This window comes from Telmatherina bonti (assembly GCF_933228915.1).
Source record: "Telmatherina bonti genome assembly, chromosome: 4".
In the NCBI taxonomy this organism is placed as follows: domain Eukaryota; kingdom Metazoa; phylum Chordata; class Actinopteri; order Atheriniformes; family Telmatherinidae; genus Telmatherina; species Telmatherina bonti.
In genome coordinates this window covers 34671194-34686413 of record NC_136622.1, presented here as the reverse complement: position 1 = coordinate 34686413, position 15220 = coordinate 34671194, and the positions used below count along the sequence as shown (strand labels likewise).

The 15220-nt window shown below is 44.0% G+C and overlaps 1 protein-coding gene across 4 annotated transcripts in view; it reads right to left on the bottom strand.

Moving 5' to 3' along the window:
- Positions 1-15220, bottom strand: part of plekhg5b (pleckstrin homology domain containing, family G (with RhoGef domain) member 5b) — a gene marked incomplete at its 3' end in the record, with an annotated part of 83395 nt that overhangs the window by 10492 nt on the left and 57683 nt on the right. For all 4 annotated transcript variants that reach the window (XM_079239923.1, XM_079239921.1, XM_079239922.1 and 1 more), the window contains 7 exons: positions 14633-14774; positions 13279-13378; positions 13072-13132; positions 12719-12810; positions 12497-12633; positions 9916-10082; positions 55-246 (listed from right to left, as the gene is read on the bottom strand). In XM_079239923.1, the coding sequence (XP_079096049.1) occupies positions 55-246; positions 9916-10082; positions 12497-12633; positions 12719-12810; positions 13072-13132; positions 13279-13378; positions 14633-14774 (891 nt within the window). The remainder of the gene's footprint in view (positions 1-54; positions 247-9915; positions 10083-12496; positions 12634-12718; positions 12811-13071; positions 13133-13278; positions 13379-14632; positions 14775-15220) is intronic.

Genomic DNA, 15220 nt, shown 5'->3' with positions numbered 1-15220 from the left:
GCAGCAGTCACACCCTCTTGCATTTATGTGGCCCCCCCTGCGTGCTGACGTTACCTTGCCGAAGGGCCCCGCTCCGGCGTTAGAGCTGAACAAGCCGCTGAAGCGACTGGCGGCACGGTTCTTCCAGCTGTCGGGTCCGGCCCCGACGCTGGGCAGAGAGCCTCCCAGCTGTCCCAGAGAATCCGGGGTCGGGATGTTGGCCTCCCCCAGGAATTCTGTCATGTTCTTCCTCCGTCGCGCTTGACCCTGCGAGACACGGACATGGAATTAATGTGGTGCATACGACTAAGCAGAGAACAGAAAATGAAATAAGATTTTTTGCCAGCTGAACAGGAAATACGAGCGATTCCAGACAAATGGATGGAAAGAGACAATATATACAAAGACAGGATAGGCAGGAAATCGGAGGGGAATTCTGAGCGAGGGATGACATCAACAGGTCCTCTGTGGCTGTCCTAACGGTCCGACACAAACAGGAGAGGGAAGAACTACCACTTCCTCAGAGTGAATGCTCATTACATCACAAGGAGCTGGCGAGAGGTTGTTCCATAGGAACAAACAGGCTGAGTCTGGACCATTGTTCCCAGTCCATTGTTACCCTGTCAGCAGGTCCTGCAGCGCAGCCTCTCTCCTGCAATCTCTGTCCACTTTACGAGCAGCCGCAAAGCAAACAAACGGGGGCCACCTCAGTATCTGAGGAAGCAGTTGTTTTTGTCGTGGCAGTGTCCGTGCTGAGGAATCTGCTGGTGGGGAGTCGGTGAGATGCAGGCCACTGACCGCCCCCCCCTCTCCACCATCAAACACAGCGACATTCCTGGACACTGACACTGCAGCTGAAACTGACCGGCCATTCCAATGAAATTCTTTAACTGACCCCCGCTGCCACCCCTAAACATGCACAAGGCAGTCAAAACACATATGCCCAAAGCGGGCATGCTTTGGACATCACACACACACACACACACACACACACACACACACATCAAACAAAACACAAGTTGTGTGTTTGCCTTCAGCAGTGTTCTCAACAAAGGACGAGGGGGGTGGCCAGGGTGGTACTGGTCACCTCTGAGGTCTGACTGAACATCCCTGGTGTTGGATAAAAAAAGTCTTTCCAGACACACATGGATCACCAAAATCACTACCAGTTGTAGTCAATTTTTATTAATAAATGTAAATGAATAATTTAAATCTAATAAAATAGGCTGGAAATTATTTTCCTGTGGGACTACAATCACTAACATTATGAAAAAAATATAAACCTGATGTTAGCTTAAAGCTAAGTGCCAGTGATATTTTAACAGCATTGGATTGTTTTCAAGCTAATGTTGGGAAACTGTCATGTTTAGTTTTCTTTAACATTATAAAAGGCTATTAACTTGATGTTAGCATTAAACTAAGCAGGCAGTGCTATTTTAACAGCATTAGATTCTTTTTAAGCTAATTATGGGAAATTGTAATGTTTAGTTTTACTGACAAAATAAAAGACCATTAACTTGATGTTAGAATGAAGCTAAGTAGCAGTGCTAATTTAACAGCACTGGATTTATTTTAAGCTAATGTGTGGAAACTAATGTTTAGTTTTACTAAAATTATAAAAGGCTATTAACTTGATGTTAGCATAAAAATAAGCAGGCAGTGCTAATTTAACAGCACTGGATTTATTTTAAGCTAATGATGAAAAATTGTAATGTTTAGTTTAACATGATAAAAGGCCATTAACTTGATTTTAGAAAGAAGCTAAGTGGTAGTGCTAATTTAACGACACTGGCTTCTTTTTAAGCTAATGTGGGGAAACTGTCATGTTTAGTTTTACTAACATTATAAAAAGGCTATGAACTTGATGTTAGGATGAAGCTAAGTGTCACTGCTAGTTTAACAGCACTGGATTTATTTTAAGCTAATGTGCTAATGTTCCCATTTAAGCTAATGGGAAACTGACATGTTTAGTTTTCAGTGAGTGTATTTAGGGATTACACATCAATTTAGTTTATCAAGATTTTCACATTGGAGGTTAAAATAAACCATATAGACGCTAAAACAGTAGCTTAGTATCTATGTTTCTCAGCGCTAACTAAGCTAGTGCTACGGGATCCAGTTTCAGTTAAAAAGGAAGCTAGCAAGGCTGCTAGTTGATTCGTAAGTAGCTACGGTATAAAAATGTGAAAAAATTACAGTTTATTACTAGTCACTGTTTTCATAGGAAGATAAAAAGGAAAAAAGGGAGATATTTCCAAGTTTTTGTAAAGAAGAAGGGTACAGATCAGGCTGAGACATCTTTGGGTGTATGTTATAGAGGGGAACACATTCGTTTTCTTTGCACATTGACCCCTGATAAAGGTCTTGCCCGCAGCATCTGAAAAAAAATCAGATTCTCAGACTCACAATGAAAACCATCAAAACCAGAAAATGCTGTTATCTTTTTTTTGTGGAAAATTCTGTTAATCCATTTGTTTATTAGTCAACTAATCACTGCAGGTGGAAAGTTTTTCACAGACTCATTTCATCCATCATCTGACCTGTAACTAATGCTAAGGACACCGTTGCACGGCTGCAGTCATCACCAAGCCGCCAAACCAGATTGAAGCCACACAGCCGCTTTGTAATGACATTATCTATACAAGTTGGAGCAAACTAAAGTAAATTTTCTGAAAAACTAGAGACAGCAGAGGCTTTCCTGGAAAGAGGCGTGTTGTTTGGAGGTGCTGAGTCCACATGGTCAAACGGGGAAAGTCCAGAGCGCGCACTACTGATCAAACACTGCTGGGCAAGCTGAAATCAGGTCTACAGACTTACAGAGAATGCCAGGAAACTTACCAGAACCCACTTAACCGGTTTAAACAATAACCAAAATAAAAAATGTTTCTTAAATTCTTAAATAAGGAAAGAAAGAATTCCTTCTAACCAAGTAGAAAGGAATCGCTCACCATTGAAGCCAGAGGCATGTCAAAAGTCACAAAAACCATCCTAATCCTTCAGTGGGAATCCTGGTTCGCAGCCCATTCCAGAGCCAGCTGCCGCTTTCCCTCAACTTCTCGCCTCCTTGTTACACATCTGCACTGTCCTCGCCACTTAGAGCTGGGAAACCTTCATTCTTCTTTTCTGCTCCAGCACTTAAACTTCACTCAGTCTTGAAATCTCTGTTCGCTCTCTCTTCCTGATGAGGGGGGTCCAGGTTCTGCTAGTCGTGTCTTAAGCCGAGATGTATCTGTCTCGCGTCCCGGTGTGCCAAAGCAGTCAGCGATGATCCCGACTCGCTGAGACGCCCAGCTTGCTTACATTTCATACAGACTCTGAGCTGAAGTCATAGCAACCAGGAGGATCTTGCCTCATTGTGTCGGGCAGGAAAGAGGAGGCACAGGAGGAGGCTGATCTGAATATTTGGAGGTGGAGTCAGGGTGACAGCTTGCTGGGGAGCTCCCCAGTTCAAACAGGAATCCTGGAGCTTGTGAGGATGACAAATGCTCTGCAGGTCAGACTCAACAGGCAAACAAACCACTCGCTGCTTGTAAATCACACCAGTTTTTTTCACCACCAGCTTTCCTCGGAGGTAATTAGTTAAATAAAACCAAGATCACAAGGAAGACATGTCAGTTCTTACTCTCACTTGGAAGCAACAGCTTTCTTTGTTATGTTCAGTCCTTGTTTTGCTTTGGAGACCTTTTGAACAATGAAATGTTAGATGGCAAAAACAAGGAAAGAATTTTCCAAATACCAACCAAACAGGAAATCCCCTTTGTATACTTGTCCCAGTACATTTAATGGGCGGCTTATGTTCAATAGATAAGAACCAGAAAACACACTTTTCCTCTGGATCTGCAGAAAAAGCCTGAAGCTGAAACCAGACAATCAACTTTAAATGTACAGATAATAAAATCAAAGGTGTTCCAGTAAATATCTACGTTTTTGTGTTGGTATTTTGTCAAATAACCCTTCAGCCTGAGTAAATGTCGCCTCACAGCAAACATTAAGCTGCTCCATCAGCGTCTGCCTAAGTCATTATGTTTACAAGGTTTCCCTTGTGCCTGTTGTGTAAACCTGTCAGTCAGAGCCGAGGGCAGAAAGATCCTCGGGTTTGGGAGCTGTGACATGAGCAGTGGCTCTGGGAGGTGGGGGGGCAAGTCAGGTTAATGATATCAAAACAACAGCGGATAAGCCTTATCTTATCCACTCGGGTTTGTGGTGATAGCCTTGGCCTGGAAAAAGGAAAATCTTTAAAAAAGAACGGATTGTATTAAAATAAGTGGTGACAGAAAGAGTAGCCACATTCTACCCCAGACACCCCCACCCCACTGCTGCGTTAATGGCAGTCAACTGATAACAGCTCCCCTTGATCAGGTGGGATGATTAACGACGGGAAAACAGGGCAGCACCGACCTTCCTGAAAGCTCAGATCATACGTCGACCCGTGCAAACACGCATGTACGTGTTGCATTAACCAGGAAATGGAAACGCTAAGGCTACCCCCCCCCCCCCCACCACCACCTCGGTGGTCGATGCAGGGAAGCTTCTGTTTGGTGGGCTCAAACAGAAGCTCAGCCAGAGGTTGGCAGCTCCTGATGCTTGATCTCCAGCACAGCAGACGTGCCGTGCTGGCTCAGCAGTTGCTTCCAAACCCACAAACAAACATTTTATTACTAAAAAAAAAGTCATTTTGCTCGTTGTTCTCTCGTCTCTAAAGTCATAAAACGATCAGAAAAAAGGAAAGGCTTGGATTTCCAGCTGAGGAAACTGTTCTGTTTTTGTTGATCAACCCTCTGAAATGAAATATAATCAGTTTGCTGCTGTCTGGGACACAAAAAGAAAGCACCAAATCTCCATTTTCTCCAGCAGGAGCAACGATTTGGTAGGTATACAAAGAAAAATGCTCTTATAGAATCACTGCAGCTTGCATCCTCAAACCTCTCACCTGACAGTCACTCGTTGGTGGCCTCCTGTCAGGAGGCGGCGACTCGGGAAGCTCCGGGTCCACATGGAGCAGGTCCCAGCTGTGCCAGGATGTCAAGCGACCAAAACGAACCATTTTTCCAAGAAAATCCACCAAAAACACGGATTTAATTAAATTAATAATAATCAAACTGCATGTTCAGAAATGGACGCATTGTCGTCTCTCCTCCGGTGTGTCTGACTGCCCGCCTGATCCTGCACATAATGGCAGCTGCAGGTCAACGGTCACACCAACAACAATCATAAAGGTGTGTATTCACCTCCACCTTCAAGAATCAGGGGAAGTTCATTCTCTCTCACTCACACACTCACACTCACACGCGCGCGCGCGCGCACACACACACACACACACACACACACACACCTCCTCAGCCGTAACCAGTAACTCCTCCCAGAATTTATGGGGAATATATGATAGAATTGGTGTAATTAGACTGCCATAAATGAGCCATAAAGGTCCCATGAACTGGTCAAACTGGATGCAAGTTAGCACAATGTTGGTCTTAGCTCTGTTAACAAACTCTACTCACTGCTCTGAAGACCGCCTCATGTTTAGCTCAATTCCTGAGATCAAATGGATCAATAAAGGCCCGTGTGACCGCTGCTGATTCAACTACTGTCAGATGAAATGAGTGTGTGTGTGTGTGTGTGTGTGTGTGTGTGTGTGTGTGTGTGTGTGTGTGTGTGTGTGTGTAAGACAATAGTCCTCATTGTGAGGCATCACACAGGTCAGAGGGAAGCGGCAGCTAAAGGGAAACCAGACACATGACCGATCCGTGATTCCAGCACACATCAGCTCCTGCAGTAAGGCCCCAGAGCCTCTTCCTGCTGCATGAATACAGAGTCGTTTCAATTCCCTCAGCGGGGAGAGAAGACGAGGACAGCACACGACTCCCTCGTGGACGTCATCAGCTAAAGGCGTTTGGCTTCTGTTGTCAACTTCAGTTTCACCTCAGAAGTCCCTTATTATCGTCTCGCCGCAGTGTTTACCTGTACGGTCTATTACGCAACAACCTCACCCAAGCCTGAGGCCAAGTCAGGAGAGAAGAAACTCGTTATTCAACAATCTGCTGATCAAAAACTCAGAAAAAAGTAGGAAAATAAAAAAAATATGCCCTTTAAAAGACAAATCTCGTGTTTAAAATATGTTTGAAGAAGCATGATTCTGATTGGCTGGTAAGTTTAGGGATAATTTATTTAGAGTCCTGAACAAAAGACTGTTTTTGCTGCTATTTATGCTTAAAAAGGACTTCAATGGGTCATCAGCATGAGAAAAGGTTTGTTAAGAAGTCTTCTAAAGTGGAAATGCAATGCGAGTTTCAGCAGTAAAAAATAAGAAAATAACACTTTAATTTTGTTTCATGTTTCCAAACTAGATTATTTTCTTGACTTCAGCCGCTTGATACCTGAATTTATTTACAAATATATGAAAACAAAGTATGCACAGGAAAAAAATCCTGTTTTTTCTCTTCATCCAGGGACTGAAGGTGTAAAACTCTGGTACATTAATGCTTATTAATGTACAGTGTTCCTGTCAAATAAACCATAAAAAACTACATTTTAAAGAGACTGGAATAAAAGAAAATACATTTACACATGAAATGAATTCATATTAAATAAAAAATAAACAAATAATCTTAAAAAAATAAATATAATTCATATAAACACAAATATACCAATCAGAGTACGTAAAAGGAAACCAATAAAATAAATCAGTTTGATAAAAATGCCACAAAAACCTGAATCTTCCCAGCGGTTCACAGAGTGTGAGAAAACACATGCACGCACGCACGCACGCACGCACGCACACACACACACACACACACACACACACAACCTGTAACCTCAGCCTGATCGCTGTGATGGCGGTAATTAGCGGGTTTATGGACACGGAGGTTATTTATTCGACCAGAATGACACGTCGGACCGGAGCGGTGCTATGGCAACCGGAGGTCGTGTGTTTTATGGCGCGAGCAACAGATCGAAGTTCGGTGTGCTGTCGATGCTCGCCGATGACCGCACAGACGCTTTACGACCTCCGTTTATGACGACGGTGAAAAGTGACACGCTCAGGAAAAAGCGTCCCACTCTGAAAGCTGCTGAGGCGAAGCAACGCAGAGTTTCTGCTGAAAACCTGAAGTCTGGCATGCAGATGGACAAAACATCCCGAGCCCTGACCCCAGAGGTTCATGACTTCACCTGAACAAATGAGTCACAGCTTCTGCTCTGTGTTTGTGGAAAGATAGAATCAGATGGGGGGGTTTGTCCTTCCAGACATGCAGAAGGACCGCAGCGGCTCAGATTAGCCTGCAGCTGACAGATACCTGCTGTGGAGCTGGTATCGATCCGACTCAAAGGTGACGTGATACCGGTGACGATACAGTGCAGATACCGCGAGAGCGTGAAGGAAAGGATTGTTGCAGAGTGCAGGTAGGGGGGGGTCAGCAGCGCTTTATGGAAACAATCAGTGGGATTGGAATGCGTATCTGATCAGTCACAAGGCCTTGCTGAAGACTTCTGTCGTGATCAATCCAGCTCATCGTGGCGCTCGGCAGCCAATCACGACGCTGCCACGGTGCACGATGTTACAGCTGTGCAACAATAAACTGAATCTACCCATTTCAAATCCAAAAAGGACCGCTGGTTTGGATGTCTGACCTGGTGGTAATCAAACATCTAAACTTCTTCCAACTGAGGAGTGGTTGCCATAGAGACACTCGGATCACCTGTCCAGAGCCTTTTCCAGGTAAACACCCTTCATCACACCGACATCGTTTAAACCGACTCAGGTGACCTCGGCTCGGGCAGAAGCATCACTTTGGGTTCTTATTTAGATCTAAGTACAACACTTAGATCTTTACCCTCTGTGGTGCCACACGGCTGAGAAGCAGCCCGCTACCGCCACCTGCAGGACAGAACCACACCTCTCACGTAACTTTCCTCACATCCAGCGAAGAACACTGGAAAGGCATCGCCTGCCGTGGCGCTACAATAAAATTCCTCTGGAAGAAAATGCCGTGAGATGTTTGATGGAAGAAGTAAAACATTAGAACTTACACGGCAACAAGATGTGACGCTCGATGACTCAGTCTCCACTTTCCTCAGCACTCTCCAGTGTTGGTGCCTCAGCCCCATGACTAACCCTTCTGATTAACCTCCACAGATGTTGGTAAATTAATCTAGTCGAGCCTCCGCCTGCTCGCCCCGAGCAACAAGGACTGTATGTAACTACATAGTTTAACTCATCTGTAGGAGGGTCTTGGCTTGCCTAGAAGGATGAATAATGAAGCGAGTAAAGAGGGCAGCTAACAAGTGGAATTTTCCCGGTCAAACACACCTGGCAGCAGGACAGAAGCTGAAGTGTGTATTATATGTCCCCGTGATAAACATCTGGAATGACAAACTGCAGCTAAAGTGGTCTTTATAAGCTGATTGTGACTTTACTCTTTGACAAAAAGTGAGGCATTTATCATTTTTAAGACTTTTACATAAACTTTATATTTGTAACCTTTGGTGGTCCAGACTGTGTCGTTACTTCCCAGTCAGCATCATAACTCCCACTTTAGATGATTTAGTTAGTGACTGCATAATCTCTGCTAAAATATGGAAAAAAACCAAACAGAGTTGGAAGACGACATTTGAGACAACAGGTTAAACAGCAGCACTTCCTGCGCAAAAATGACGATCCTGCACTGGGAAAACTGGCTAAAACATAATGACAGATGCTTCATAAACACCAGATGTTCTGGTCAAGCCCAGCCGACAACCTACCGGTTTATGCTTCCTAAAACACAGTCAGAAGTTCTTAATATTTATCTCCAAACCCAATGCATCATGGTCATTTCTGGTACCACAGATAGAAGACTCCCCTGCAGTTACACACTGCTTACACACAGATGGCTAAAGGTCCACCCAAAGTGTCTGTGTGGTTCAGTGACCTAATGCAGCTCATACAGTTGCAGGACATAAAATATGGATCCAGGGACAGTTTTTTCATTTAGCGTGTTCCTGTGGAGGAGGGTTGGGGTGTAAGTTGAGCATCGCTCCAGGACTGTTTTGACTTTAGCTCCATTTCAACCCAGTGGTCCAGCTCGGAACAGGACAGAAAACCCTGATCTCTTTAAATCTGCTGTTATTATTATAAATGTGGTGACATTAGAGCCTGAAACACGCTGCTTTATATCGACTTCATGCATACCAACAGTTACACCATCTTTGCTTTTTGAAACCGCTTAGTGTTTATGTGTTGTTGTTTTTTTTTTGCCCCCCCCACCATTTTGTGACATTTTCTAGACTAAACCAACACCGAAATCCAAGCGACAGCATTCCACAGATTAGCAGATAATATGCAGGCTGCAGCTTCGGTGCCAAAGCCCACTTAATGTGTGTGTTGCTGCTAAAGCTTGAAAAGTCTTCATCGGTTTATGTGCGACAGCTTTAGCTGGAGTGTCCTTACAGGTCAAGACTTGAACCTAATGACCTAAGTCTTCTGTCTGGCAGCCAAGTAGATCAAGTCCTCCTGCAGGCCTCCATTAGCCCGTTAGCATCTCTCATTAGTTACCAAACAGCTGCTTCCTCTGGAAGTGGCGGGGAATGTGTGAACTCATTGCCATTTTCCAGTTGAAAACACGTTTGCGACAGTGTTAAAATGGAAATACGGAAATTCTGGACAGAAAACTAACAGAAAAAGAAGATAAAAACGGCGAGAGAGAGAGAGAGAGAGAGAGAGAGAGAGAGAGAGAGAGAGAGAGAGAGAGAGCGAGAGAGAGAGAGAGAGAGAGAGAGAGAGAGAGAGAGAGATGAGGTGCCCCAGGATTGACGAGGCGTGAGGAAGATGAGCAAAGTCTTTGGAAATAAAAGCCAAAGGTGTGGCGGACTGTAAAAACCTGGGTGTGTTTGTGTTTGGTTGCAGTTTGTGGTTTAGCTACGAGATGAGTCTGAGGAGAACTATCAAATGACGGCACTCACCAACAGATCGATGCTTTCTCGGCGTCCCAGGGATTCATGCGCCACCTTCTCGTTGCCGGGGGTCAGGATGTAGGGGCTCTGACCTCCAGGGGGCGTCATGTTGGGCAGGCTGAGCGAGCGCAGGTCCTTCACACTCTGCTCCACCTTCAGCTCATCACCTGGACGAGCTACGTGCCGAAGAACAGACACAGGAAGATAAAAGTGTTGTCTTTCTGAATCCATATGAAAACTCAATCACGTCTGATTTAGATGAAAAAAAGTCAGTAAATTTGTGTCATGGTCTTCATCTTTACCTCAATTCAGTTTCATCATGTGGCATTCACTGTACTGTGAGGAAAAATAGCAACTCTAGTCTCACCTTGTCATTTGTAACTACATTGTTTACTTGAGAAACGAAATATTAATATGCCACCAACTGGGACATTCATCTATCTTCTCTGTTGACAGTTAGCAATGGAATGTTCCAAGATTTCACTGGTCATTGAACACACCATTAGCAGCAATAACCATTATATCATAACATAAGCAAACCCCGGTGAAAAGAGGCTCAATTGTCTCAAATATTTGCCCTAAAAAGCTTAAAGAATGCTCAACAGGATGGACAGACCATTCTGTGCCTGACTTGTTTCCTGGTAACAACTGATCGGTTTTTGGATCAATAAATGTCTCCATACATCCATCCATCAATCTAAACTTCCATCCATCCATCCATCCATCTAAACTTCCATTCATCCATCCATCCATCCATCCATCCATCCAAACTTCCATCTATCCATCCATCCATCTAAACTTCCATCCATCCATCTAAACTTCCATACATCTCATCCATCCATCTAAACTTCCATCCATCCCTCCATCCATCTATCCATCTAAACTTCCATCCATCCCTCCCATCCATCCAAACTTCCATCCATCCATGTAAACTTCCATTCATCCATCCATCATCCAAACTTCCATCCATACATCCATCCATCTAAACTTCCATCCATCCAAACTTCCATCCATCCATCCATGCATCCATACATCCATCCATCTAAACTTCCATCCATCCATCCATCCAAACTTCCATCCATCCATCCATCTATCCATCCATCCATCCATGCATCCATACATCCATCCATCTAAACTTCCATCCATCCAAACTTCCATCCATCTATCCATCTAAACTTCCATCCAACCATCCATCCATCTAAACTTCCATCCATCCATCCATGCATCCAACCAAACATCCACCTATCCATTCAAACATCCATCCATCATCTACACCTCAAGAAATTGTGGCCACTTGGGAAAAAGGGCATAGTACTTTTCCTTAAAATCACCTGAAAGCATCATTAATATTTTTTCTGCTTTATGAACTACAACTTAACACAGCAGTTACAGATTATGTCTCTTATATAAGATAAAACTTGATCTGATTGTTTTTCCCTCAATGTTTCAGAAAATACACTCGAATTCCCTGAGAGAGCACACAGAACAAGCAACTTTCAAACCAAACAGCTGTGACTTGTTGACCCTTGACCTCTGGACGATGTACAGCTCCAGACTGTGGTCCAGAAGAGTCAGGTGAAGCATGAGAACCCGCTTCGTGGCAGTAAATCACAATGGTGGCAAAGCAAACTCCTACTATAAGCCACTAAGATAAAAAAAATTCCCAAAAGTAGCCATCAGTGACACGTTTTTCACTTCTCATCACTGACATCTCATGTCTATCCACTCCTTCAAGCTGTGAGTCAGACAGTCAGCTGTGACAGGAAACCTGCATCCCTCCCAAATCTTTCATGACTAATCAGGTTCCAGAAACGCAACAACTTCTTCTATTTGGGATTTTCTTTGCACAGCAGCTCCTGCTGCTACCGCTTGTGATCTTTCTACAAACATCCTACTAAACACTTTTAGCATAAAAAAATGCCTTTTATTTCAGAATTCCTTCTACATCTCTGGCGTAGCGCCGTGTAGAGGGGGGAGCGTCCTGCTCGGGTCTGCAATCAGGTCCTGCTCCATGTGGAGGAGTTCAGGTACCTCAGGATGGAGCGGGAGATCTACAGGCGGATCGGTGCGGCATCTACAGGATGCAGACTCTGCATCAGTTGGTCGGGGTGAAGTAGGAGCCGAGCCAGACGGTTTACCGGACTTCCCAGCTTAGGCAGCTGCCCTGACCCAACCTGACCCCGGATAGGCAGCAGAAAATGGTGTAACGATCTTAAATTACATTAAAGTAATCCGTCTGTGTGTTTTTGGCTGCTATCTTTCATCTGACACCTTGGTTTTGCTTAAAGTGGAGAAAAACTTTATTCCATCGCACTGCTTGGGGTTTGAGCTGTGTTTCATTTGGACATCAGTGATTGGTCGAGTCTTCTTGCTGAGTTTCTCCTCGTCAGTTTGTTATGCTGCATGTTAGCATTGCTGCTTCTTAGCGCTGAGTGAACCTGGTTAGCTTATTCCTCGTCCCAAAAGCTAACTTTTCCATATATTGGGGTCTACACCATGTTCTGCTGACTCATGAGACCCAGTTAGGGCATTTGGGAGAGCCAGAAAGTCCCAGTGAGGACACAACATCAGTAGAAAAGGGTGTTTTTACCTTTAACTTTGAGGTAGTGTCCTCCAAAACGATAGGCCTCGAAGTGGAGGTACAGTGGGGTGTTGGACTGATCCAGAAACAGGTCGACCTTCGACAACTCGATGCCGATCCGCTCGAACACTGGACCTAGAACCTCTCTGATTACAAAAGAAAACAGAAGCTCCCTTCATGTTTCACAGGGCTGGGAATGGTAGTTTATGCGGCTGATCTTCCTCTCCTCACCTCAGTGTCTTCTTTTTCATAGCAGGTACGATTTCTGTGTTGATGTCCACGTTGAGGTCAAACTTCAGGGTGAAGTACTCCTTGCTGGGGTCCTGCAGAGACGGAGAGGACAGAGAGAGTGTGAGGGGAAGCAGTAGGGCGGTATGTAGCTCAGTCTATCCACATGGGGGCTCCTTCTCCCCGCGCTGCTTGGCTCAGACTGAGGACAGTCTTACCAGTCACATCCTGGCTGCTGTATTGCACAACTCCCTGCTTGTAACAGAAACTCTCTCGAATCCTTACAGCAGCAGGAATAAAAATGTGGCTTAATTAGATGGGGATTTATTTGCCCATGTGTTGGCGTGGTTACTTACATCAGTGTGCCGTCTCCGTGGCTTCTTCTTCCCCAGTTTCATCCCCACTGTTTTACGCTCCCTGAAAGACAAATCCACAAATCATGTCACGTACACTAAGCTGCCGTTCTGGTGCGATCCCTGGGCCTTACAACAGAAGACATTTTTCATGGCTGCAAACGAGAGGAGTGTTTCCACATTAGCTTGACATAGCAGAAGGTTACCGACCCGCGGTCATTGCTCCCCTCATCCTCTTCCTCCAGATCAGAGGGGGGGCTGGTGCGTGGGGGACAGGAGCGTGTGGACACGTTTCGAGCCAGGATGGAGGCTTAAGGTTAAGAAAGCACAGAAGTTATTCCTTTTGTCAGATCACAACTTAGTTTACCATCAAACATTAATAATTAATAACAATTCTTACTGCCACTGGGGGCATTATGTGATCATACAGACCTGTCTAAAATACATCCGCTTTAGGGGTGGAAAATCAAATCGAAAAAAATCGAATATCGGGAATTTCAGCTTCACATTTTAAAATTGATTTTTTATTTGTTAAAAATATACTTTTTTTTTTCAAATAAATACAAATAACTAAACATTTTTGTCCTTTTTATTGTTTTTCTTACGTGTCTTATTGAGCATTATAGCAGTAGAATGATGGTGTGGAGACTGTTTTGTTTTTTTTTCCTCATTGAAATCAAGAAAAATAACTAGCAAAAATGTTTTGTAGATTTTTAGAATGTTTTTAGTCTAAAAAAAGAAAAAAAATCAGCAATATGAAAGAATTGTGAAAATTGCAATTTAAATCGAATCGGGACAAAAGCATATCGTCAAGCCCTAATCTGCTTGCATCCCTTGTTATAAAATATACGGTCATTGGCAGAAAAATATATATCAATAACCACTGTGCTTTATTGGTATCTAATTACTAAATAACTTGTGCTTTTATTCTCCAACAACAAGTCATTTAAAGCTACTTGCTGTGTGTCTACGTACAAGGCTTCTGCCGTATTTGTACCACCGTTTTTACTACGGTACAATCACCAAATCTCACTTCACACGCAGAGGTCTTTGTCTTTTCAGAGATTATATAAATGGTTCATTCTAGGAGACATTAAAGCATCAAAGTTAGTTGAGTTAAAAGGCATAAAAGCAAAGTTTTAACTAAAATATGACCTTTTTTTCTGTCACTGACCTTTGATTTTGTTACTAACTGCTGCTTTAAAATGAGTAAATGAAAGACAAGGCCAGGTTGTGGCTGGTGAGGACAGCTTCTGATCCTTCCTGTAAATAGCCAACCAATCAGAGCTCTGCAAGCAGCATCTCTCTCTGATCATTACATGCGAGTTAACTGCAGTCCTGTTTCATTACCTCTACGGTCTCAGACGACCTTCAATGTTAGAAATGTCCAGATTCTCAAAACACTAAAGATCCACTTCACAATCTCAGACATGGTCTCCATCACCCGCCTTGTACAGACACAATAAAACCTGGATGATATTCGCAGAAATAAATCCTCTAATGAGGTCATGAGGATGACATCATCGCCGACAGAGGGGACACACCAAATGAAGAAATCATCTACCTTGAGGGTGTAAGGTAAATCGAGGGTGTCGGTCAAAGTGCATGTTGTTTGTGTTCTCTGAATGGCATCGTGAGTCACATGACTCGCACAGGTGAAGCGGGCTTTTGCCGTTCAGGTCTTGGCAGTCTGGGTGGTGGCAGACCTGCAAAGCGAGACAAACACAGACATCAGTACACAAACCTGCTGCGTTTAAATTCAGACACATTTAAAAATAATTCATTAAAAAAAAGAAAAAAAAAGTCTGGCATGAGTGTAAAGGGCATCACAGTCACACACTTTTAGAATAAACAGCTCCCTGCCTTTCTATTGTTTCTGCCACAATTAAAATGACCACCGAGGCCGCCGCGGGCATTCCTGAGGTTTGGTGACTCCCACCTTCCCACCATCCGTCCCACTCTGCAGCTCCACCACTAACGGACTTAAAATCAGGCTGTTTTTCTTCACCTCGTGCACTGCTCTGAGACCAGCTCGTCCCAAAGTGCTCCAGAAATGTGTTCCGAAATGAATCTGACTGCAGGTCTGCCACTAAGCTGCACGAGCAACCTGCAGCAGAAGGCTGCAGGATTAAGGATCTGTCTGTCTCGGACC